At 42.1% G+C, this 26,763-nt stretch overlaps 3 protein-coding genes across 5 annotated transcripts in view; 1 reads left to right on the top strand and 2 right to left on the bottom strand.

Annotated features, from left to right (window-relative positions):
• Positions 1-6,073, bottom strand: part of atp10d (ATPase phospholipid transporting 10D) — a 38,077-nt gene extending 32,004 nt beyond the window's left edge. The window contains exon 1 of one of the 2 annotated variants that reach the window (XM_087170566.1): positions 5,936-6,073. The gene's annotated coding sequence lies outside the window, so the exon portion shown is untranslated. Of the gene's footprint in view, positions 1-4,338; positions 4,835-5,935 lie in introns of those variants that run through there. The other variant, XM_023394740.2, reaches the window with a different exon arrangement.
• commd8 (COMM domain containing 8) lies at positions 4,169-11,667 on the top strand. Of its 2 annotated transcripts, none has more exons than XM_023394743.2 (6): positions 4,169-4,325; positions 4,944-5,057; positions 6,309-6,464; positions 6,736-6,891; positions 7,972-8,127; positions 10,246-11,667. In XM_023394743.2, the coding sequence occupies exons 2-6, from the start codon at positions 5,013-5,015 to the stop codon at positions 10,264-10,266; spliced, it is 534 nt and encodes a 177-aa protein (XP_023250511.1). In that variant the 5' UTR covers positions 4,169-4,325; positions 4,944-5,012; the 3' UTR covers positions 10,267-11,667. The 2 variants fall into 2 exon arrangements, with proteins under 2 accessions (XP_023250511.1, XP_023250510.1); XM_023394742.2 differs by having other exon boundaries at positions 4,172-4,325; positions 4,941-5,057.
• A 1,591-nt stretch (positions 11,668-13,258) lies between these two features.
• Positions 13,259-26,763, bottom strand: part of gabrb1 (gamma-aminobutyric acid type A receptor subunit beta1) — a 64,695-nt gene continuing 51,190 nt past the window's right edge. The window contains exons 6-10 of the mRNA XM_087170561.1: positions 24,971-25,024; positions 24,776-24,865; positions 21,678-21,830; positions 18,624-18,877; positions 13,259-17,284 (exon numbers count right to left, since the gene is read on the bottom strand). Of these exons, the coding sequence (XP_087026687.1) occupies positions 16,943-17,284; positions 18,624-18,877; positions 21,678-21,830; positions 24,776-24,865; positions 24,971-25,024 (893 nt within the window). The 3' untranslated portion in view covers positions 13,259-16,942. The remainder of the gene's footprint in view (positions 17,285-18,623; positions 18,878-21,677; positions 21,831-24,775; positions 24,866-24,970; positions 25,025-26,763) is intronic.

Below are 26,763 nucleotides of genomic sequence, written 5' to 3'. Positions count from 1 at the left end.
AAAGAAAACCTTAATTCAAAACATCCTCTGAATATCTATGATGGCTATTATGTCATATTATGGGTCTTGAGATGCAACAGGTGAACATGGGAGGGAGACCGAGTGCTCATTAGGATTGGTTAGATGGCCGTCAGTCTACCTCTGCAACAGAGGGAATGAGTAGGAAAGAGTTAACATTAGTGCTCTTTCCACCTCTGGAAACAATTCTTAAAGTAAAGGAACAAAGTTTGATGCTGAACTCACAACGATTCTTGTAGACTGGTAAGTAAACAGCTGCTAATGCTAACGTACAAATAGCTCCTTTAACTGTTTAGTTGCATTAACCATGGTATTCCCCTAACTTTAACCATACTTTAGTTGACATGCACATATTGTATAGAAAAAATGGTGGAGTAAACATTGTGGGTGGATGTTAGAAAAATGTTGTAGTACAGGGTTCTGCAGGTTCTGTGGGATCAGAGAGGTCCGTTATTAGTGTCACACCTGGTGACGGGATTGCAAAGAAGACTAAGCTGGTAAGCCTACAGTCAATGGAAGACACACCTTGCATAATGATTGATTGTCAGCTCTATTGAACTGCCTACAGACTGTCCATGTCTGAGTGCCTGTGCCTTCTCTACAACTTGAACTCATAGAGGAATGTACATATACTATGAAATAGCTAACAGGCTAATGTTTGAGCATACAATGCTTGACACAGCAGGCCTCCTCTCTCCGGTATGTAACTTCCAGCGATTGTGTGAGGAAGACTTTCTGACCTCACTGTTCTCAGAACCTCAGGCAGAGGAACCAGGAAGTGTAACAACAACAGGACATGTGAGTGACACATCGTCTACTGCAGCTGGTCTGACAGAGACACCTGACCTCACACTGCTTCACTCTAAGGGTTAACATTACACACAGGCAGAAGCAGGTACTGTACATTGTAGGACATGGTGGGTAATTTCAACACAAGTTTGTTCACCTTCAAGTTGACAATCAACCTTCCATTTTCAAAAGTGTCCAAATGGTTTAATAAAATACAAAAACAAAAGACATGAAATTATTTTTTAGCAACTTAAAGTAAGTAAAGTTTATTTCTAAACCACATTTAAACACTTAAGCTTAAGCTGACCAAATGTTGTACATAGGATATTAAAATAAAAGCAAAAGTAACTAGAATAATTTCCTCATGGTCTTCTGCCTCCGCCACTCAGACTACTTTCAGGTTTCATCCCTGTTTATATAGTCAAGTAAAATATTAACCAGTTGTTTGAAATGTTGTCATAGTTGCTGTGTGAAGTCTTGAGTTATTCCTAAAAAGTGTTTTGTGAGGTCACACTGACCTTGAACGTTGACCACCAAAATCTAATCAGTTCGTCCTTGAGTTCAGGTGAACATTTGTACCAAATTTGAAGAAGTTCCTTCAAGGTGTTACTGAGATATTGTGTTTTGTTTTTTGTTTTTTTTTTTTAGATATCGTGTTCACAAGGCCAAAACCATTTTGTGAGGTCACCAAGACCTTGACCTTTGACATTTGATCACCAAAATCTAATATGTTTGAGTCCAAGTGAATGTTTTTGTGCCATATTTGAAGAAGTTATGTCAAGGCGTTACTGAGATGTCATGTCCACAAGAATGGGACAGGCACACGGGTCTGGCTGTCACCGGCACAGAGGCATAAACACACAGAGAAACACAACAACTACAACAACAACAACAAAATACACAGTCAGGGACATTAAATCAGATAAAAGATCATAGTGAGCCAAAAAGACCAGGGAATAAAATGTGTCTTTAGCCTGGATTTAAAATCGGAGATGCAGGGTGCACATTGGATTTCAATTCGCATCTGGTTCTAGTTTAGTTGTGACCATGGGACACACAGGAGAGATTTGTTGTCAGATCTAAGAGACGTAAAAGATGAGTGCCAGTGAATAAGGTCTGTGATATATGACAGGGCCTGATCATTTAGAGCCTTCAAAACAGTCAGCAATTGGCTTCTAAAATCAATAGGGAGCCAATGAAGAGAAGCTAGGACTGGGGTGATATGTTTGCACAGTGAACCATCTGCAGACGAGTTAAGACTGGGGGTGGCTCAAGTATAAGGAGTTACAATAGTCCAGTCGTGATGTAATGAAGGTGTGAATTACTTTTTCTATATCATGGAAAGAAAGAATTGCGTGCTTGAGTTTGGAAATGATTGTGAACTGATAGAAACACAGTTTAACAACAGAAGTGATGTGTTTGTGAAGAAGTGAAATAAAAAGTTCTGGATTCTGGGCGACCTGGCCTGGAATGAAATATGTTCCGGATATCCAAGTGCAAATATTCAACAGAACAAATAAGCTGCCAAAGGTTTTATTTGAAGGACTAATTCAAAGTCAGGATGAACAGTACAAGAAGTAATGTTCAAATAAAAACTAAAATGTGGTTCTCTGTCTCACGTGGTCTATAGTGTTTCTCTGGAGCCCCCTCCTCAAACAGCACAGAGCTCTCTCACAGAGCTGTGACATGTCTAACTTGCTCACCGTCATTCTCAGCATAGTGGTGAGATAATGACTTACAGTGATAGATAACAAAGTAAGCTACTGCACGTGAACTACGTTCCTTTATGGCATCAAAGCAGACACAGGGCACAATGTAAATATTGGAGTGTAGCTGCTGATGAGGACGTCTTGTAAACCCACTCAGAGTTATAAATCTCTGCTTTTTTTCCCTTCCGCATGTGTCTACAGTTGAGGACTTAGCAGTCAAGACCACAATCCACTTCCTTGAACAGTTGTATCAGTATCAGTATCACATGTTCTGTACAGGGCTGGATGTTTGAATGTTTGATCGCTAAGAGGATAAAATAACATGTCAAACTTTCTACCATCTTGGCTATCTTAAGCCAGACTGTGGTACGATGAATTCTGGGTTATTTTTTCCATATCAAAGAAATTGCTGACTGAGGACCCGAATCCAACCGCTCAGCACTGTTTACCCTCCACAGGAAATGTTTGTCTTTTGGAAGAATTCAACCGTTACAAGGATGTTTTCTTTGGAAATTCATCAAAGCGTGAAACAATGAAAAGAAAAAGCTGATTTTTGATGATCTCCATAACAATGTTAGCAAACCACAAATGAGGCATGTTTCCCTGCTTCTTGTTGCTGGGTGCTACAGGTCAGCGCAGGTGTCATTGATTGTTACCATGGTAGCATTGATCTAACATTAGACTGATCTATGAGCAAAATGAAGACTGGACCAACACTACAGACCAGTATGACATATCTCTGTGACACTGGTCCCAGGTCTCATGAGAAACTCTGTTGTCCTGGAGCTGAACTGTACAGCGTACAATCATGTGTTGATAGTTGAAACATTTACTAGTGACACAACATATGTAACAGCGATTTACAGTGAACTATGTTGCAGTGAGTTAGTGTATGTAGCTGGAGACTGCTGCTAAACCCCCGGAAGGATCCCTGCAGGTCCCCAGACTCCAGTCTGAGAGCTACTGACTGAGTGACGTCAACGTGCTTTTAACTACATGGTCTTTAGTTAGACTACTCAAGCCAATACACTGTAATTAGCATCAACAGTGAACTACCACAGAGAGACATATGTTCTTCCATTTAAGCTGTGAGACCTTATAGAAAGGTGTGTGTCCAATCAGTTGAATTGAGCACAGGTAGACTCCAACCAAGGTGTAGAAACCAGAGCCATAGTGAAGTGTATTTCATTTTACTTAATACATTTGCAAAAAAGGGTCTAAAATTCTGTTTTTACTTTGTCAGAAAAAGAAAAAACTGCAACATAACAACATGTGAAACAGTGAGGGGTCTGAAGACTTTCTGAATGAACTGTATTTGACCAATGAGGCTGATTCTGACCATAGAACAGTTTCAGCTGGACTAAAAGAGCAACATAGACCTTGTCTGGTCTCCCAGTCTCTACCAGTATCACAACATCCCCTCCCAGTTCAGACAGACTTCATGTTCACCAGTTACTCTTCCTTCATGATATACTGTACAACCAGATCCAGTGTGATTCCACTCTAGTTGAACTGGACGTAAACACATAACCTACAGTATGTTATATAGCCTGGTAAACCACGCCTGTATCCATAACTGATCTACTGAGGTTTCTAACGGACACAAGTTAAACTATAATCCAGGTGGAGGCAGTGAACTGAGCTCTCAGGTGTCGACACCTGACCAGCTGAGGACGGGGTCTGTGCTCCTGTGTTGACACCAGGCCCCGAGGGACGTTGTTGTTCACCACTGTAATGAATGAACACACCCGCAGTCACGTTTCTTTTTCCTGAAACCGAGCAGCGTTAGTCCTCAGCGGAGAGCGGCAGGTAACACACTTACCGTGTTTGTGTCCATACGTTGTCCGTGTTAAAGTTAACGGCAGTGCCGGTGTCTCCGGTCACATCTCAGAGCAGCGCAGCGGCGGTCAGAGCGCCTCACAAACAACCATCAAGCTCCGCTAACCAGGATGTGAAACACTAGTCACCGAGCCACGAGACGTTCCGCTTTCCACCGGAGCGTCGTCCAACAGAACTCCACCGACAATTTAACATTTTTTACATTTTCAGTTTAGTGCCAGCGTAGTTCAATTCCTTCGGATATAATGTAGGAATTATTGGACCTCTGCATTAAATTCGGCATCAAGTGACGCATCGTATAGATGTTATAAAAAATAAAATAAACAATAGATTCACTCTGAAAGTTGTTCCTCTGCCAAACATCAAGGTCAATCTGAACTAGAGATTTTGAAATGGAGTTCGGCGTCTGAGATAACATTAATAAACTCTGTATAATAACCGGGCAACAGGTGTGACAGTGGTTTCACGGAAAAACTGAATAATGTGTAATAATAATAATTATATGTATAACACAGTATTTCTTTCCTCGACGTTCTGCGCGCACATTATGAAGTTAGTAAAGGTGATGAAGTTCATTTTTCCCAGCAGAAAGTGAACGCAGCTCGCGTAGTCATGTGATTGACATCAGCTGATCAGCAGGCGGAACCAAAGGAGAACATGGTGGTTCTACTGAGCAGGTTACCCGTGGCGGACAGTCTAAAGGTAAGAACCAGTTTATTCGTGAGTAATGATGATATGTTTAGTTTTATAATGTGACAGCTGACAGCGGCGCCTCCTTAATTAATGAGATAATTAACTTATCTACGGTTCTTACGGAGAGCTCCTCTGAACATCATCTGACATGTAGTCACTTTCTCACAGAACTTTATGACTCTATGGTGGGTCCTGTGTTTGCTCTATTAAAGGCTGTATAGCTGTGGTGTTAAACAGGCTGTTTTACGGTGGCCTGCAAGTGACTTAATGTGAGGCTACAATAGATTATTTAAGGCAATATCTTTAGAAAATTCTGTGGAGCCTTGAGGGTGCCACCAAATTAATTATAAACATCAGAGCCAGGCTATAATCAATCAATACATTTTGAAAGCAATTATAACATCAAAACAGAAATTATATTAATGTTAAACTTGCTAGGTAATATATATGTTTACTATAAATTATGAATAGATCATTTGGTTTTAAAATTAAAAAAAAAATTGCAAAATGTTGCATTTAACTTTATAATAACAGATTTACCAATAGTCAGAATCAGAATCAGTTCGTTGCCAAGTAGGTTTTCACATATGAGGAATTTGCTTTGGTGTTTTGGTTCATAACAATGAACATAGAAGAAGAACAAATGTAAAGAAAGATAAAGCAAAAGCAAGTACTGCAAGTCAGGTAGCTTCAATATAAATAGACATTTTTTTCATCAATATATTAACAATAAAAAATATTATAGAAATATAAAAACAATACAAACATGTACAATGTGCAATATGAATGGGGGATTGTGACTAAATCTGTCTCATATACTATCTCACACTTCCTCTTTAATATGTTCACTGATGATCCACAACATCATGAGCAGCATGGACACTGACCCGTCTGATGTTCTGCAGACGTTCTTCAACGTTCATGGTCTGCCGCTGTTGAGCCTCGCCATTTTGCAGATGCTCCGTCCAAGTCACCTGTTCTTAATAATATGACCCTTGTCTGTCAAAAGTCGCTCTGGTCTTTACAGCTCAGACCTTTCCATGCAGCATTGTTAGAGATAATCATTGTTGTCTGTGTCATCTCTCTCTAATCTAAAGATTTGTAAACAGTCTGCTACCGAAAACTTAAATGAAGCCCAACCCACAGCAGCAGCAGCAGAAGCTCTGATTGGTTCGCTGTTGAACTCTGAGTCAACACCCTAAAACACTGGATATACCAAACACCAAACTCACAGTCCTCACAGTCCTGTCTGTTGTGTAGCTGTGTCACAGGGTGGTGGATGGACTGTGTGGGAGGCAGCCTCCTTGCAGGGGGGATTACAGCGCCACCTGGAGCCTGGAGGAGTGGCTGGAGCTGCTCAGCTCCCTGACGGCCCTCTTCCGCCTGGCAGTGGGTAACAACAGCTCTGATGAGGAGGTGAGACGACAACAGCATTGACCGCTTCAGCTCAGGCTGCCTCTGATTATATACAATATTACAGATTATTAACAAGATTATCGCAGTGTACGTGTCCAGATCCTTTCTATAGCTGTGGTTTTAAATGCTGTGTTTGGCGACATCCACCTCTATAATACTTCTCTGTGAAGGAAGCAGATGTTGTTACCTTGAGCAGCTGGATGTGTGGTGGCTGTGGTGGAAGCTGCTCTCGGGTCAGATTCTCAGGAGTCTTCCTGTTGGCTGTGGACAGGTGCTGGCTGGGCTGTCAGGCGTGGGCAGCGGCGGCCATGCTGACACTGTGCTGAGTGTGCTGAGAGCCAGAGAGGAGGAGATCCGCCGTGCTCTGCTGGACAGAACCAACTCCATCTCCACCGCCACGCTGCAGGACTTCGACTGGCAGCTGAAGGTGACTGGACCATTTCTCCCTCACTGTTTAATTAGCTTCACCCCTGATTTCTGATGTGGTTCTAATAGTGCAGCAGCTAACCACAATCTTTAAAATGTGGGTACAAGTATAAAAATTGGTATGTTTATCCCTCTGGGGCCATTAATTTGAAAAATCCCATTGGCCACTTTAGCTAATTAGCCATTTCTGGCATAGGAAACATATATTTTACCACAGAATTTAACCCTCAGGACAGAATCCTATGTTTTAGACTATGACGATGTCAAATCCACAACTGTTAAATTTCCTCAGAGCTTTATTTGTGCAATTTCTAATATGTTGTGAAAAATTCTGCATAAATACAATGATTTATATGTTGATATGCAAAACCATTTATTATGAATTGTGAACCAAAAGTTCTGTGAGTCGACAGTCTACTTGTTTACTTGTCTTAACGTTAGCTCGCTAAGCATGTGCTAGGCTAGATGGCAAAGTTTTCGTGAGCAATTTTTTTTCTTTTTTTCTTTTGTGAGTAATATTTTTCGCTGCAATATATTTTCCTTTCATTTTTTACAGTGTACTAAATGTCGCCTTCTACATCGCTCAAATGTTTGATTTGACACCTGGATTAGAGAAAATAGTGGATGAAATTATTGCAAAAAATAACATTTCCTTGCAAATCCAGAGGCTGCCATCTTGAATTTTCCAGTGGCTAACATGTTTTATCAAAAGAGTAATACCCAAGGAGGATTTGTGCCAAGTTTAGTACTTGTATCCACACAGTTTAGAGCCTAATGTTCATGACTGTGAACAGTACAACACATGAACACTATTTCCTGCTTGTTGGAGTTTCAATACATTCATGTTCCCAAAAAATCAATCTGCCTGATACAAGATATCATTTCTGCAGAGTTGGTTATTTGACCCGAGGATAGCTTTAGATGTGAGGTCATACCACATTCAACAACTAAATGTATGCAGGACGCATCTTATTCACTGATTGGTTGAAGACCTGCCTGCATTGTTTGGTTGGCTGGATTGTCTCCACAGGTTGGTCACGTGATGTCTAAATGTCACCTCTTCTACTTCCTGTTCCTGCAGTTGGCTCTGTCCAGTGATAAGATCTCGTCCCTCCACACCCCTCTGCTCAGCCTCAGTCTGGACGTGAGAGAGGATGGAGCTCTCCGTCCCGTCACCATGGAGATGAACCGAGACGAGCTAAACACTCTCATCAATTCACTAGAGGCTGCTAATAAGGTAGACAGGCACTGAATACTGTGTGTGTGTGTGTGTGTGTGTGTGTGTGTGTGTGTGTGTGTGTGTGTGTGTGTGTGTGTGACTAGTTCTGGACTGTTTGAGGTCCAGTGATCTGGACATCAGCGGCTGGTTTCACAAAAGTTCTGGAGAGAGAAACAAGAAGGGAAAGAGTTTTTATAGACTGCAACCATTTTTTTTTTTTCCAAATCAGATTTTTCTTTTTATTCTTACACTCATACATTCTTCCAAAAGACAAACCTTTTTCTGCTGGGCTAACGGAGGATGTTGTTCCTAGGTCGGCCATTTTTTTTGTATTTTGAAGGAAGTCTTAATTTACCCAGAATTCATTGTACCGCAGTCCAGCTAAAGATAGTCAAGAACTAAACTGCTTTGTGCAGCAGGTGAATTCAGACATTTATCTGAAGTCTCAGTGTTTGCTGTATCTAAGACACAGTCACAGTCTGTGTTTGTGAAACCATCCCTTGGATCAGGTCAGTTTACCTCCTTCCTCTCAGGCTCCATCACACTGGATGGGAAATGTCAGTGCTGCCACCTGCAGGTCTGTCCACAGAGGTTCACACTTCAGTGTCTCCTGCAGGTTTATTTTCCAGGTTTACAAAGGTTGAGCTATAACTAAACACCCTGTTCACAATTATTGTGAATCACCTCGGTAACTCAGAATTTTATTTTCAGTAATGTGAGCTCATCCAAGAACATCATAACTGTTCTAGTTTAGTGTAAAGTAAATCTGTAAATCTGCCACTGTCTAACGTCTCTGTGTGGATTTGTTGTTGTTCTGGAACAAGTAAATAAACATGTGGTTCAGGTGTGATAGTTGATCAGACAGCGAGGAGCCAGAACTTCCTTTACCGCTTTATTGGCAGGTTCAGGAGTGAGTGGGTTTGTTTGTGGATTACAGGAAACAAACGTATACAAGATCCACAGAGGTTACACATAATTTCAGCATAACACCATGTACTGTATCTGACCATGAAATGAAATGTCAAATTCAGGGTAGGTAATAAACTGTATATTGTTAAAGCAAGGACTGATATAAGGAACATGAATAAACAATGAATAAACTACCATAACATTCAATGTCCTAATCTCCTCCCTTTGCTGGAAACATAATGTTTAGAATTAATTATGGCAGCAAATAGCTTTTTCTTACAGAGAAATAAGTGCAACTGTCATAATAATATTTATTGTCTAACCTTCTTGGCAATATGGATGAATTGCGGGAAATAGCAATTAAACAGGTATGCTAACAAGTAGAACATATCGTTCACCTTAAATTGAACTTAATGAGCTGCCTCAGAGACGATCGACTAGCGTGGGCAACATAATTATGCACAAACAGAACAGGTAAAATATATACTTACTTTTCTTAAGTCACGCACACAGCTGTTTGTGTCGCACCAGGACCGGAGGCTTTATGTGTTCAGGTTGTCTGTCTGTCTGTACGGACGTATGCTGGTGATTTTGGTGGTCAAAGGTCAAAGAATTCATCCACTGATTATGACACAATTAAACTCAAATGTCGAACACGATGAACCGATGAAGTGATAACATTTTATTTCCAAAAGGTCAAAGGTCAGCTTCACTGTGACATCATAATGTTCTGGTCATTATTCAGCACTGTAACTCAGGAAGTTACATATTTCCTGTAACTTGACTGGTGGGCGGAGGAAACAACCAGGAGGAGGTGATTCTGGTTTAAAAATAAAACGTAATATTTTAAAACATGTCGATTCCAGTAGGAACAGTGATGGTGCGGTCAGTAAGACAGAAAAACTCCAGCATGAATTAAATAAGCCCACATGGGGGCAGAACTCAAGGACATTACCTCATGACAATGTCACTACGAGCATCACCTTTCTCATTACAGGCATTTGATTTAATGTTAGTATAGAAACATTGATTAGTGCACCTGATCCTATCATCACCATTAATCTGAAATGAGTCTAAATATATTATAACTGATTTATAATGTTGGCTGCAGCATTTTATCAACCCTTGATTCACCTGCAGATAACTTAGCTACAACGTTTGTTCACTATTTGTCAGTAGTAAAGAAGTCAGATCAAATGATGATTCATGTGTGTTTATGTGTTGCAGGTGATGCTGCAGTTGAAATGATGGAAGCTTGTGGACCACTGATCCCCACTGGTCCCACTGAAGCCCATGACCACAGGAAGTCCAGCCAGTGGAGTCATGTGGTCAAAGAAGAGTTAAAGAGATTCTCTCCTGTGCTTTTTTTTTTTTATGTAGTAGACAGTTTTTCAGACTTGATGATGATTAGCGAGCTGCAGTCATGTCTCTGAGCAGCTGAACCTTCTCACTGTATGTTTTTGTAATGAACTGTGTTAAAGTAAATGATTCTTCGCTTTTTGATTTCATTGAATTGAATTCGACCACAGTCCAGAAAACAGTATAAAACAGTTGTGCCGTGGTCTGTTGACCTTTGTTTAATTCCCTCATGATGAGTGGATCCATTATACAACACACTATGTCAGAGAGCAGATGTGAAGCCGGTTTTTCCCTGTTCAAGCTCATCTGATCTGAGTGCTGCAAAGCAACGACATGAATGTTTAAAGGGTTCAACAACAGAAATGAGCTGTTTTTACAGGTTTTCTCAGTCGCTTTGATGCAGTGCTCCAAACAGTTCTTCATTTCCTCACACATCAGCATTTCTCATTGTGTTTGTACAAACTACCATTGTATCCACACATACTGACTGACTTCGCCTGCTTCCACACGTGAACAAGGTTTTGATTGTTTTGGAGGCTTTTGCACAGTTGAGTTAGTGTTATGAGAAATGCATGAAGAGCTGTGAGGTTTCTGATGTGAGAATTGAGAAAAACTGTAGATACACTATTAGAAATAGGAGATCACTGACTATGTGGAGCTGGACCGGTGGAGTTTTAATGTCTAACAGACATTTATTGGACTAAAGAGAAAACATACAGTTCGTTCAGAAAGTCTTCAGACCTTCACTGTTTCACGTGTTTCCTCCTCAGTCTTTTTTACATTACATTACATTTTTTACAAAGACATTTTTTACAAATGTATTGACAAGTAAAAACTGAAATCTAACATTAACACAAGTATTCAGACACTTTACGTGAAGTTTAGCTCAAGTTCCTCCGTTTCTCTTGATCATCTCTGAGATGTTTCTACACTTTGATTGGAGTCTACTGGTGAATTCAGCTGATTGGACATGATGTGGAAAGACACACACCTGTCTGTATATGGTCTCCTTTCTGCTGCATTGAATGTTCCTGACAAGAGCAGTGTTCTCCATCGTTCTGACATGAAGAAGTCTGAGAAGACCAGGACTCTTCTAGAGCTGGACCCGGACTAACTGAGACATCAGGGAGAAGAGAGGAGACCGAGGACCTCATGGTGACTCCGGAGATCCTGTGTGGAGAAAATGTCTAAAACTGCATTTTCACTTTGTCATTGTGGGTTAGTAAGAGTATTGGTTTTATCCATTTAAAATGAAATTAGAACAGAATAAAGTGAAGGGGTTTGTCTGTTTATCAGAGTATATCTTACACAGTTACATTCATATCAGCACCAAAACAGTTTTAACAGTTTAACACTGTTTGGAAAAAAAATCTCCCAAAAACACTCAGAATGAGCCTCGTCATAACTGCAGATAAACTTAGGAATATATTTTTGCACAAATGCTGGAAGATCTGTGAGCAGAAGTATTTATTACAGAGAGCCAAACCAGCTCAGTCTTGCTTCAAAGCCTGTCCCATGAAGAGAGGTTGTCAGCAGTGTGAGCAGCAGCCACGTCCACCAGGGACAGAAGTAGAAACAGATGAAGGATAAAATAATTAGAGCTGAGGTGAGGTGAGAGGAGTTAGAGTATGTCTGTGGCTCAGTCAGGGTGACGTTGGATCAGAAGCTGCATACTGCAGATGATCAGACAGCTGTCTGTCTGATTAATAGGAAGAATGGGCACAGCTGCCGACAGACACCGTCATGCTGAATGTGCTAATGACATTCGTCTTCGCTGCAGAACTTCAAGTTAATCATGAGAATGAGTGTGGCTGCTGACAGCTGCAGACATGCTAACTGGACTAATGACATTCTCCTCCAGCTTCACTCCGGACCCTCGGTGTCTGTGCGGACCGCCGCCCCTCAGGTCTGGAGTCAGTGAGCAGCTGGAGGTGACGGAGGGCTGAACTTTGTGCACTGTTCTGAGCTCAGAGTTTGCTTGAATAAACAGGGAGATGGTTCAGAAACTTCTATGTGCACACTGGACCTGGTGTCAGGAATTTATAGTGAACTGTAACCACCATGAAATATAGTGAAGGAGTCACTGTCAAATACAACATCAATACAACTTTCACTGCTGCTCGCTGAGATACACAACTCAGCTTATTTTAGTGTGTGTACTGCAGTGAAATGAACAACAGCGGATTCAAGCTTTAAAGGTCCATATAGTCTAAAGGTAGATGTCCATGTGTAGTTTTATTATAAAGCAGGTCTAGGTTCTATATTAATACTACAAAAGTATCAAAGCGCTCAGTCCACAGAGAATTGTGCACAGCCTGTATTCAGAAACTGAGCATTAAAACCAGCCATCAGGACATCTGTAACTTTGTGATGTCACAGCAAAGCAGTCACCTGCACCCACCATCCAACCATTGCAGGATTTGGTTTCTCTGAGTGTTTTACCTGAAATCTGCTGTATTTTTATTGGATATATTTCATTGGAGCTCCAGATAGAAGCCTGAGAGAGAAGATGTAAAACTACACTGATGGTTTTTGGTTCTTGAAACCACAAATATATCTTCTAATGGATCAGCATGGGACCTTTAAGCTCCAAAGTTCAGATGCCTCTAATGTCCTGGTTGATGCTGACTCCTGCTCTGATTCAGCTCATGTGGGCCGACATGTTAAAATCTGATTGGTTCTTGTAGATCTACATGTTTGAGGTGATGTTATAAACAGTAGAGTGAACCAGTTTCAGAACACAGTCCTGAACTCAGTGTTATTTGAGGTCTGAGGTTTATATATAACTATAACTTGCTAGAGGCTCCTGTTGCCCCCCCACCCCCAACACCCCATACAAACCTGCCTGTTTCTAGGCAACAGAAACACACGGTGACTGTAGTTGGTAGAGATGTCAGCAGTTTTATTTAAACTCTATTCTTTGAAGTCTCTATAAGTTGACACAAAGAATTTTATTTTGTGTTTTCTCCCTCTCACACGTGTCCATATGCTCGCTCTCCCTCTGTCCCTCTCTCTCTCTCTCTCTCTCACACACATACATCCACACTCCTGTACAGTATCTTTGTTTGTCTAAAGACAAGCAGCAAGACACACACACACATACCACAAACACACCCACCTCCCGTTCCACTTGAGAGCACATATAGAGCATGAGAGAAAAATTGTACAGTAATTTTACACAATAAGAGTCCAGCACATGTCCTCCATGTCCACAGCCTGTGGGCAAACCAGCTGTTCAAGCTGTTCCATTAGCTCCGTTAGCTCTTCAGTCCACAGGACACGTGTGCCCGTCCGCTGTGAAAAAAGACCAGCTGTTTCTTTTCTTCACCTCCTGTCTGTCCGCTCTGTCCACAAACACCAACACTGACAGCATGGAGGAGACTCGCAGGAGACTGAATTCAAAAGATTGTCATCGTAATGCTGGAATGTCTTACTACAATCTACGCTTAGATAATGGTACTGTACGTCAGAGCCTCAGAAAATAGCTTAAAGTGTCCACGTCTGTTTCTGGTACTCCTGGTTCTTCTTCATCTAAAAAAAGTACAAGATGATTCGCTTTAAAGTCTACTCACTAGATAGAAGTTAAGTTAAACCCTGTGAAAATATTGAGATTCTCGGTAAAGGCACAATATTCAGCCATGAGAAAAGAGCACACTGCTATTGTATCCTGTACAAGCCTGTCTGTTTGCTGCTGTTTTAGTTTACAGCCCTGATAAGACATGCGTCTGCGGTCGTACTGCAACATGTCCTCACCTGGGCAATCCATGAGGGAGAGAAAAGGTATCACCTCAGATACTTAGAGTTTACATCTGATTGTTTTTATTGACTTTTATTGACTACATATCTTCTATATATATTCCAATGAAGGAGGTTTCTGGTTTATTACAACTTTGTCGTTCTGACCATCATTTCTATCAGTAATAACATTTTGGAAAGTTTGAACACGGTGTGGTGTCCAAAGATTAACTTTGGAAAATAGCCACTTGTTTTTTTTCTTATTATCAACACTGCAGGTACGACCTCAGTAACAGTTAGTTTGTTTACGACCTGTCTGACTGCTCTTGTCTCTTCCTGTCTGTTTGTTGCTGCGATCTTAACTTGGATCTTTAGTGAACACAGAGTACAACTGATAGAAATGATGGTCAAAGCTTGAACACAGGTTCCAAGTTGTCATAAAGTGGAAACAAAAAACACATAAGAGATCTCTCCTTCACTATCTGCATGTCCGTGAAAAACCAGCATCTCCAGTTCCATGTTTACTTTACAACTGAGCAAATGACAGAGAGCGACCTTTATGCTCAACAAAGTTGTTTGTCACTAAGACTTCACAGCTTCACAGTTATGACCATGACAGAGTCAGAACACAGAGAAACCAGATTGGAGGGTAGACTGAGGCGGGGCTGCTTAGATCCAGAATGTGGGAGATCCCAGGTGATTCTGGCCACAACAAAGATTTATACAAACAGTTTACCGCAGGTGAAGCGTGACAAGACCTGTGTATCCCTAAAAATGACACCTATATTGTACAATTTCTCAAAGTTCAGTGCTGATGCAGGAGGTGGTGTCCTTCATGGGTCCAGGTTGAAAGTTAAGATAAAGATCTAAAGAGTGGTGGATAAGCAAGTTGACCATGTTGACCAAGTGTTTTAGTTGTCGTGGCCAACACATGCAGTAGTTTAACCATTTGCCATAACCACAGTCTTTGCCTAATCTTAACCACATCTTGTGCCATGGAAATTCCCTCTAATCTTCTCTTGTGGTTTCTTTTCAATAAATGTTCAAATGATCCAATATCCCCCCAAAAAATCATCATCTATAAACTGCAGACATTAGGTTAAATGCAAGATACTGTAAGGACTGCCACACTTGTTGTTCCCTGAAGCATGTGTCTGCACTCTACTGGGCTCCCTTTCACCTGACTGTCATTGTATAATTCACAATTAGATTTGGGGCAGATCATAGTTAGGACTGATAGAAAGACAAATATTAATTGCAGGTCTGTGACAGAATACACCCTTACTTTCCATCTGTGTACTGTAAAGGACACACTACTTCCAGCATTGGTACTGAACATAATTTGAGAGGGGAAGAATTGTCCAGTATGGATGTAATTTCTAGGACCACCGGGTTGGCCACTACATACACTTAGTATGATGTGAATTGTTGGTCATACCTGCTCTTCTGTCTTGACCACTAGTTTCTCTTCTAAACTGTATTTGGACTCTGAATGTGGGATTGGAGTTGGGAGATAAAATTGATCCGCAGGCCTTGATAATAACCAGATATTGACCTCCTGCAGGCCTTTTAACTATCTAACATATTAATTCTAACAACAATAATGTACAGTATAACTTCAGGTATCTGTCAAAAATGTTCAATAATAGTCTGTAATGGTAAAAGGACAGTGGCACCAGGCATTTCAACCCCAGCAGCGTGTTTTATCAGGGCTTGACATTTTGAATGTGGTTTTGAAAGTGTGGTGACATCATTGGTCATTCTTTACCTGATTTCTTTTAAAGAAAATTGCATTGTACATGCTCACAGACACTGTGAGAATACTGTGGGTACAAATCTGACAACATTTTATTTTTTTAGATTAGTGGAGTTCCAATTAACATCTGCCCTGTGCTTATCTTAAATGCAATGATTGTTCAAAAGCATACAGTATAATGATTATAATACAGTGGCCCAGTAGAGCCATGCAAAGCTTTTTTTTTTTTTTATAGATATGAAAGGAAACTGAATTTGGTTTACAGTGCACATGCACTCAGCACAGTCCTAAGAAAATCATGTCATTCATGAAAAGCAATGTAACATGTTTGTTAGCTCACAGATGGCTGTCAGAGAAGGATTTCAACACAACGTTACTTACCCAACACCACAAAAAATACCGCAGTCAGGGCACGGAGCTTAAACCAAAGGAGGACTACCTTATTATGATGGCATTCACCCAATGTCTTCTGTTTATTAGCTGGATGAGCTTCAATCACAAGATCAAGTGAAAACTGCTTCAGTTACCCACTGTTTTTGCACTGGGCTTCTGTGTCTTGCTTTTTTTTTTTTTTGTTACCTTAAAAGCAAATTAAAGTTGTGTTCCATTCACATGCAAAAAGTGAGATAACAGAAGGTCAGAAAAAGAGAGAGAACAAATGAAGATCATTGCCCATAATGTTGGGGTCACCAAAGTCTTTTTGGCAAGCTTGGACTTAGAAATACCATACCTCTACTGTGTCTTATTATTTTTCTCTATATCTATTTTTTATGGATGAGTACAGTAAAAGTGATAGAATTTTTTAGAAATTATACCTCTGTTTTATATATATATACACACACACACACATATATATATATATGTTTCCAGTGGGGTCCTAAAGTGGTCTCCGACTTTTGGACCCCACAGTGTTTATATATATATATACATATATGTAGTAAATTGTATTTACATTGTAAAGACATCCAGTACTACTCGTTCCAAAACAGAATTTATATAAATGGCTGTACAAGACCTAGGTAGCTTTTCAAATCACTAGCAGTGGTGCTGCTACACAGGCTCACTGCTGCCGCCCTAGTGGACATAGTAAAGCCAGTAGACCAGGTTGAAGAAGGTGAATGCGATTGGGAAGACGACACGGGACCATTTGTCTATGGCGTTGACATCTGTGAGGTCGGGGATCTTGACTTTGAGCTGCGAGGCCCGTCTCCTCAAGCGGCCCTTCTTATGGCCTATTGGCCGGTCGAGGGCCGGACGTCCGTACAGGTCTCGGCTGGCCATTGGCTTGCGGTACTGTATGCTGGCACTGTCGTACGAGAACATGGTAGCCCGAGGGTCGTTGAGAGCGCCCATCATATCTGCCCCACCCATCTCACTGGTTAGGTTGGTCAGGAGGATGTTGCCATGAGCATCAACCTGAGGGAGGTTATCAGATTTAATTAAATTCATTCTGTACCCAAAACCCAAATAGACAAAGGCTGTGTCCCTAACAACAAGAAGCATTTTATTCAGGTGAAAGGGAATTTGAACATTATTTATTGGACTGACCCATTCAGGTAAGACACAGAGGGCTCTGCCCAGGGGTTAAAGAGGGATTTTGCAGATGGGAGAACCCCATGACCTTATGGGGGTAAGCCCGATGACCAGTCTGACTCTGTCTTACAGGAGCAGCAGCCTGGCTGTATTTACATATTAATCAAAGGTGCTGGAATGCTGTACTGGATTGTTCTGGTCGACTTTAGATCTTCCTTTCAATTAAACCTTTTCTAGACTGTTGTGAAGGAAGCATATTGTGTTTTCTTAGAGGAGTTGGAAATCCTAAAACACCTTACAGCAACAACTAAGAGGTGAAAGTAGAACAAAAACTCCAGGCATTAAGTATGCTTCACGAAACAACAAAATAAAAAGATGATCAAATTGTCTCACATACATCTCACATTGTGTCCAATGATTTTTGCATCTTTCCGAAACCGACAATCCAACAATCACATTCAGGAAGAGGCAGTCTTTTAGTCGCTCTACCTTTGACTGTGCCCAATCAGATGCACTTTTGCATTTAGACATGGTCACACAAAAGGTCTTCCGACCTAGTTAGTTTGAAGAATACTTGTTTAAATATATAGCACATACGGTTTTCTTTGACTCTGGGTAAGTGAATGAAACTTCCAGAATTAGAGCAGAAAATGCAGCCTTAGGCCCCAGTTATACTCGCTTATGGACACGTACAGGGAGAGCTGTGGACACCACAGACCTGAAGTTGTTTTCATTAATGATCAGTTTGGAGTTCGCTTTGAGGATGCGTTTCAAACGTATTCCGCTCATGTGCACTACGTAATCAGATCAAAATGCCTGCATCCATGCAAGAACAATAACAACAAATTTGTTTGTCTTCGTACTCTTTAACAGATGAATTGTAGAGATGAGGTTGGTGGCAAATTTCCTCACAAAGCCTCTCAGCGTCCGTGTTTGTTTTCCAGATCATTTTCAGTTCATGCCAAAATTGGTGGGTATGTGGATGTCTGTGCCAGAGCCTTGCGTAAACCCTCCAATGTTGAAATTTACAACACACGGACACTAGCGACACTAGCAGACCCTCGCGTACTCACAGATGTGGAACGTATAACTCTTTAAACAGTAAGTAGTAATGCAACAATGGGCGAACAGCAACTGACAGCCAGCTCTTGGCTTGGTGTGTCTGGGCTCTATGATGTCATTAACAAAACAGTATGAAAACCACATAAGACCTTTTTCCCACCTGCACTTTGTTGCTCTCCAGTCTGCTCTTATTCTCATTGTTGGACTTGGCAGCCTTCTCTGCAACCCTCTTCTGCAGGTGAGGACCACGGCCAAAGAAGATGTAGTTGACAAAGGCGTACTCCAGCAGGGCCAGAAAGACAAAGACAAAGCAACCCATGAGGTAAATGTCAATGGCCTTGACGTAGGGGATCTTGGGCAGTGTCTCCCTTAGGTGGGTATTGATAGTGGTCATGGTCAGCACCGTGGTTATACCTGCAGACAAGCACATGTGGGAAAGTACAGTTAGAATAAGGTCTTTCAGCAAGACTGCATACTGAGGGAACATCAAAGCTGCAGGAAAATGAATGGAAAGTGGTCTCAGACGTTTGGACCCGCAGTATATATGCATCACATTCAGTGTTATAAAGGACTGATGATCATTTAAAGTGGCTGAATAGTTACTTAAACTGGTAACCACTGACAACACAAGCTGAACAGGCCTGCAACTTTGTGTTTTCAAAAATATCCCAGTCACCATGATAGTCTGACATTTTCTCACTCAGCATGGCTCTATATGTATGTACCTTATATGTCGGTGGGTTGGTCAGACTGCCACTATGGTCCAGACTGAAATATCTTGACACAAATTGTGTAAATTGCGAAGTTTTGTACATACACTCTTTGTCCTTAGAGGATGAATGCTAATAATTATGCTAACCCTTTAACTTTCCATCTAAAGCCTCATGTACATGGTATAAATGTTTGGTTACAAGTTGTTCTATGGACTGCCATTAAATTTGGTACAGACATCCAAAGTGCCCAAATCCTTAGGACTTCTCCTCTAATGCCACCACCAGGTTGAACTTCTTTGGTTCAGATTGAAATGTCTACTTTACATGCATCTCTATCTTAGGTCCAAACCTTTGACTGGTACTGTATACTTCGGTGTATTTTTGTTCTTGAAGCAAACTTGAGATGCTGGTGAATTTCACATCATCTTTGTCTGACGTCATCAGTGATGATGGAAATATTTTGTGGTGATCAGTCTGTTGATCACTAAAGCTGCTGAACAGCTCTCTGAGGAAGACTGCTTAAATAACAGAGATAAACTCTCTTGTTAGATAGTATGGCCAGCATGTCAGACTGTAAACTCTACACAGTGAGAACAGTCTTAGTATTCCTGTCCTTGTGCATATAAACACACAGTTCACGCCACATGTCCTACCAGACCTGTGGTTTTACCATATCTGTGGTTTTACCAGACCTGTGGTTTTACCAGACCTGTGGTTTTACCAGACCTGTGGTTTTACCAGACCTGTGGTCCTACCATACCTGTGGTTTTACCATACCTGTGGTTTTACCAGACCTGTGATTTTACCAGACCTGTGGTCCTGCTAGACCTGTGGTTTTACCAGGCCTGGGGTTTTACCAGACCTGTGGTATCAGTCCAGCTTTGAGTCAAAGAAGCAGCAGTTCTTCCTGTGGCTGTGGCTGAGTTTCACTCAGGTGCTCTTCTCTCTTCGTTTAGAGTTGGAGATCATGTATAGCATAATGACAAAAGCACTGACATATTTGGTCTGTGTGAAGCTGCTGCATCTGCAAGTGCTGCCATGGCAACCAAGTCAATCACTGTCACATCATCAGGCCAAAATTTCAATTGCTGTAAAACCATCTTTAGTTGCACTGTGTGTGTGTGTGTGTGTGTGTGTGTGTGTGTGTGTGTGTGTGTGTGTGTGTGTGTTTTGCATGCAGGTAATCCACTCCAGCACAGCAACTAACATAGCAAGACCCCTAAAGGCAGGTCAGGTATGACCTAAGTCAAACACCTGCACCGGCTGTTTTCTGTTTAAACCTGCACTTGTGACATCTTCACTCATCAGCTCATCCGGATGTGACACTGTCCTGTTTCCTAACATCACATTAGTTCACTGACTCATCTCAGAACACATGTTGACACAATGCTGTTGGGCCTCAGGATGGTGGAGACAATATGTTCTTTTTGGTTCCACAGACAAATGAAGGCCATTTGAAGTCCATTGCCCATGATCCTTCACCTTCACACCTGGTTATGACCTCCACCCCAGGGACCTGACAACCAGTTAGTGTTGGTCACTGTGTGACATGTGACCCAAGGTGTCACCAGGCCAACAAAACCCAGCTGTGCCCCTTTCTTTCTCTTCTCTCTGGCCTTCTTCAGCCAGCAACAAGGCTCGCAGCATCAGGTTATCAATGCTGCTACCTAGAACTCTCTTCTTTGCACGCCTTCTCACAGTGGACTGCTCCACAACACTCTTCCTCAACAGCAGTGAGTCGAGTGCCTGCTTAAGATCAATCAAGAATGAACAATCCAACGCCAGCAGCTATGGCTGAATTTACAACCAACAGGAGCCACAAAACAGAGTTAGCATTGAGCAGCTAACTCTGTAAGGGGAACAATGGAGCGACAAGCGGCCTCCTCTGCAACATAGAAGCCACAGAGCCAGACAGGACTTCACTCCACCAAGAAGCAACACGAGATCACTGGACTTTACAACAACACTGGAAAGGACCTTTCTCTTGTTCAAAGGACTGGGTAATGTTGACAAGGTCTAACCTAACCTAGCACAGCATAGCACAGCTAAGCACAGATCGGGTACCTTTGTTAATGTATCTTCTGACCTTTGTTATTGTAATGTCTGCACAGTGATGCTTATATCTAATATAAGTTTGGTTTAACAATGGTTTTATTTTAACTTCATGTGAGGGAACACACAAGAAGTTCAGAAAGAAAAAAACCCACTGTCTCCCTGTGAGGGTCTACAGGTGATAAACAGAGTACTGGATAAATTAAGATTTTGACCTGAGGATGATGATGGTAGATGAACAGTCAGGGGATCACCAAAACCATTAGGATTCATTGTCTCAGGACCATGTCTACATTTGTACAAAATCTCATGGCAACCATCTAGTAGACATTCCAGTCTGGACCACAGTGATGGACCAACCAACAGACAGACAGTGTGATGGAGAGACACCAGTATGACTGAAAGTCAGATCTAGCAGTTAATCTGTAAAGAATGAAAACATCACTTACCTAAGGCGACTCTAGCAGCCGAAGCGTCATAGTTGATCCAGAAGGACACCCAGGACAGGATGGTGATCAGGGTGGAGGGCATGTAGGTTTGCAGGATGAAATAGCCAATGTTCCTCTTCAGCTTAAAGCTCAGTGACAGACGTGGATATGAGCCTGTGAGAGATATACAGGACAGATGAAGGAACATATGAATCAGTTTTCACAAGGTGTTGTCACCTGATCTGTTCCTCTGGGCCCCTCGGACCCTTTCTTCATTTTCTCCATCTATTTACCTGCTCACTGCTCTGCCTGTAAGTCTGAAATCTATTATTAAAAGCACCTTGAGGCCTGTAGCTCACCTGGTACAGCGTGTACCATGTGCTAAGGCTATTTTCTTACCACAGCGCATCGCTCCCTGACTTTCCTATCTATCTCTACTGTCACTGTAAAATAAAGAAGGAATTCCCCAAAAAAAAACCTAAAAAGAAAAGAACAAGCACCTTCACTGCATCTATCTGTTGTTGAACCAGACCCACTGATCTGGAGCACCAACTGTTAAAATTCGTAGTCTGGTTGTGAAGTTAGAGTTTACCACTCTGAAATGAGCATATCTAAATTAAAGTGGGTTGAACTACACAAACTAGTTCTTATGTAGGGCTTGGTTGTTACTAAATATTTACAGCCAGTAACTACTAGTTCTAACAGCTGCACATCTGAAAAACTAGAATCACCTCCTTGTGTTTGTTTCCTCCATCAACACATGACTACCGTTCAGTCTAGCATAGACTGGTTCTGGTGACAGGGAGTCTGGTCACTAGAAGAGAGGGTGGAGGTTCCAATATTGTACCTGGGATAGTGGGTCTACTACGTGAGGCTCTCTGGGGTGTGTGTCTGTGGGGGCGTGTTAGCACATAGCTGTTTATCATGGGTAATGTTCCTATTTGTCAGCCCTTAATGTCTTGTTAAGCTCATACAGCACAGTTATCAATGAACCTGTGTGTTGTGTCCACTGCAGAGAAATAAATGTTCATGTTCTCAGAATGCTAATGCTACAAGCAGCTCTGTGTGAGAGGCTCAAACTGAGTCTAAAATTAGCCTGTTCTGCTTTTTATAGTCAGCCCAGCTGCTGCTACAGCTGGTGACAGCAGTGTGTGAAACAGACCCTGGAATAAACCTTGGAGCTGAACTTTGAGATTCCAGCAGACACACAGAAGCTAATTTACTGTGTTCACTATGTTTGGGTGTCGACCTCTGCGCAGTAGGTGTGTAGCTTCCAACCAATCACAGCACGCAGGGTAACGTACCTGCCGTGAAACAATCAGAAAATGTTGTTTTATTTCTCGGATTCACTGCTTTGTTCTGCATAACACTGCTCCCTCTTTTCCTTCAACCAGCTCGCCTGACCTCAATTTCAATATGTTTCACTGGCATGAATGGCAGGTGACTCTCTGTGACTCACTGTGACTCCCTGTGACACCCTCTGACTTGTCGTGACTCCCTGTGACTTCCTGTGACTCCCTGTTATTATCTGTGACTCCATGTGACTTTGTGACTCTCTGTGACTCCCTGTGACTCGTTGTGACTCTCTGTGACTCCATGTGAATCCCTGTGACTCGTTGTGACTCTCTGTGACTCCATGTGAATCCCTGTGACTCGTTGTGACTCTTTGTGACTCCATGTGACTCCCTGTGACTCGTTGTGACTCTCTGTGACTCCATGTGAATCCCTGTGAGTCGTTGTGACTCTCTGTGACTCCATGTGACTCCCTATGACTCGTTGTGACTCTCTGTGACTCCATGTGAATCCCTGTGACTCATTGTGACTCTCTGTGACTCCATGTGAATCCCTGTGACTCGTTGTGACTCCATGTGACTCCCTGTGACTCGTTGTGACTCTCTGTGACTCCATGTGACTCTGTGACTCCCTGTGACTCCGTGTGACTCGTTGTGACTCTCTGTGACTCCATGTGACTCGTTGTGACTCTCTGTGACTCCATGTGAATCCCTGTGACTCGTTGTGACTCTCTTTGACTCCATGTGACTCGTTGTGACTCTCTGTGACTCTCTGTGAATCCCTGTGAGTCGTTGTGACTCTCTGTGACTCCATGTGACTCCCTATGACTCGTTGTGACTCTCTGTGACTCCATGTGAATCCCTGTGACTCATTGTGACTCTGTGACTCCATGTGAATCCCTGTGACTCGTTGTGACTCCATGTGACTCCCTGTGACTCCCTGTGACTCGTTGTGACTCTCCGTGACTCCATGTGACTCTGTGACTCTCTGTGACTCCGTGTGACTCGTTGTGACTCTCTGTGACTCCATGTGACTCTGTGAATCTCTGTGACTATATGTGACTCCCTGTGACTCTCTGTGACTCCATGTGACTCTGTGACTCTCTGTGACTCCGTGTGACTCGTTGTGACTCTCTGTGACTCTGTGAATCTCTGTGACTATATGTGACTCCCTGTGACTCCCTGTTGTTCTCTGTGACTCCCTTTTATTCTCTGTGTCTCCATGTGAATCCCTGTGACTCATTGTGACTCTCTGTGACTCCATGTGAATCCCTGTGACTCGTTGTGACTCCATGTGACTCCCTGTGACTCGTTGTGACTCTCTGTGACTCCATGTGACTCTGTGACTCTCTGTGACTCCGTGTGACTCGTTGTGACTCTCTATGACTCTCAGTAACTCCATGTGACTCTGTGACTCCCTGTGACTCCCTGTTGTTCTCTGACTCCCTGTTATTCTCTGCGACTCCCTGTGACTCTCTGTGACTTACTGTGACTCTGTGTGACTCTCTGTGACTCCCCGTGACTCTCTGTGACTCCCTGTGACTCTGTAACTCTTAGTGATTCCCTTCGACTTGTTGTGATTCCCTGTGACTCTCTGTGACCCTCTGTGACTCTGTGACTCCCTGTGATTCTCTGTGACTCCCTCTGACTCGTTGTGACTCCCTATAACTCACTGTGAATCTCTGTGACTCTCTGTGACTCCCTGTGATTCTCTGTGACTCCCTGTGACTCGTTGTGACTCCCTATAACTCACTGTGAATCTCTGTGATTCCCTGTTACTCCCTGTGAATTTTTGTGACTCTCTATGCCTCTCTTTAACTGTGTTACCTGTGGCAAACACAGCTTTCTTGGACAGGGTTTGGTAGTCTATGATGGAGAACTGGGGCAGTTCGATGTTCTCCACCCCGGTGACAGAGCCTCCGTTGCTTCCTCCCTGCCAGTAGACAGCTTTCTTGGACAGGGTTTGGTAGTCTATGATGGAGAACTGGGGCAGTTCGATGTTCTCCACCCCGGTGACAGAGCCTCCGTTGCTTCCTCCCTGCCAGTAGAACTCGATGTCGTCAGTGGTGTATCCGTCTGAGGAGGCAGAGGGAAAACAACAGGTCACACTTCAACTGAAACACAAGGTCCAGCACATTTAAATACAGACACAATACACTGTGTATAAGACACAGACAGACTCTCAGGGCGCTTTCACACCTGCCGTGTTTAGTTTGGAGCTCAGGAGCGTTGGCTATCCTGGACAGGTAAAGATGCTGTAATCATAGAAAGTGTGTGGTCTACCTGACAGAGGTGGTACTGGAGCAATTTAAAAGGTATGGTGGGTTTCTCATCACAAGCAAACTGGAGCTGACGTAATGAACATGATGTGGGACATGTGGGTCTACTTGCTCTAGTAATTGTCTAATGCACCAAATCCTACAGGTTTACTCTGAACTTAAAAAATCTGCATCTTAAGTTTCTGTTCACCAAACACATTGAAATGATCTACAACACAGTCTCACCACCCACGGACAATGCAAGATGTTGACCTCAAACCACCTTATCTTACTCTTCTTTTGAATTTTAATTTGTGTATTTCAATCTATCTCAACATCATTGCACAGGAGGGAAACCTCAATGATCTTCAAGGCTTAAATACATAGAATAAAAAAAAAGATTTTAGTGTTGTTGCTAAGGGCAGTGACTTTGTAGTCAATAACCAGGTGAACTGAGTGGACAAGAACAAACAAACAACTGGTCAGGTGCCTGTGTATATGGTGTGACTTCATGAACGTGTTCTTGGGTTGGCACAGACAGCATCATAAAACACAGTTATTCAACCATGTGATAAAAGGAGGAAGTACAGAAATCACAGGAGTCCACTCTCCTTCTGAGAAGCTAAGAAACATGAAGATGAATGGAGGGAGAATGAGTTCAGTGAACAGGCTGCAGAGATGTGAACAGTGGGACAAAGAATGGGTGAGGAAATTTACCAGCTGTGTTCTACCTGGAATTCTAAAGTCCTAAAGAAGAGAACAACCAACAAAAAGCATCTCCATGTTAATCTCCACTGCGCAGAACAATCTGATCAACACCTGTGACTATAATGAGGACGGCTGCTGAGAGCAAGACAAGGTAAACAATACTTCCAAGGCCTTAGAGGATGAATCTGGTCATTTGATGTAATCATGTGATCTGTCATAATTTCATCCGCCAGATGGAACTTTTTGGACATTAAGATGCTGATGGTGGTTCATTGTTAGTAACTCAACAAACATGTGATGAAGCAGCTGGTACAAATGCTGATGATGGAGAAAGCTCAGTAGAGATATGAGGCTGAACAGTTCAGATACAGGTGTGCTCACTATTTGGCAACAGGTCACCATTTTTATCTAATGCGTTATAACAGCTTATAGATGATTTATTAAGTGTTAGCAAACTAATTAATATCTAGTAATAAACCATTCATAAATCCTTTATAAAGGTAGTCTTGTTGTGGTACCGACTGGAGTTATGGTGGGAGCGACTGAAAGCCAATGATCTGCTTTGATGAACAGCCTCACCTGTGTCACCTGTGTAGCTCACTATTTTTTGTTTCACTTCCTTTTTGCTGAACCCTGGAAAAGCCGGTCCATGCTCCTCCACTCCAGTTCAGTGCTGTTCTGCTTAATGAAGAGTCATTCAGTCACTCAGTTAGTTCAGTGTCTGTCTGAGGTCAGCCCAGTTAATTAGCTGCCTGTTCCTGTCTGTAATTATCTTTATTTGAACAAAGGAAGAAATATAAAGTTCCTGGAACCATTATTACATTTTTTATCATGGAGTGTTCTCTGCAC

The sequence above is a fragment of the Seriola lalandi genome, unplaced genomic scaffold, assembly GCF_002814215.2.
Source record: "Seriola lalandi dorsalis isolate HSWRI2012SDOR001 ecotype SW California unplaced genomic scaffold, Sedor1 jcf7180002054953, whole genome shotgun sequence".
Lineage (NCBI taxonomy): Eukaryota > Metazoa > Chordata > Actinopteri > Carangiformes > Carangidae > Seriola > Seriola lalandi.
Note: the sequence above shows the minus strand (reverse complement) of the source record. Positions and strands in the feature narration are given on the sequence as shown.

Excerpts from the sequence above, each read along its gene's own strand:
- commd8 (XM_023394743.2), top strand. The coding sequence starts at position 5,013 with ATGGTGGTTCTACTGAGCAGGTTACCCGTGGCGGACAGTCTAAAG. Across the intron at positions 5,058-6,308 it reads CCGTGGCGGACAGTCTAAAG|CTGTGTCACAGGGTGGTGGA; the intron begins GTAAGAACCAGT and ends TCTGTTGTGTAG. Across the intron at positions 8,128-10,245 it reads CACTAGAGGCTGCTAATAAG|GTGATGCTGCAGTTGAAATG; the intron begins GTAGACAGGCAC and ends TATGTGTTGCAG.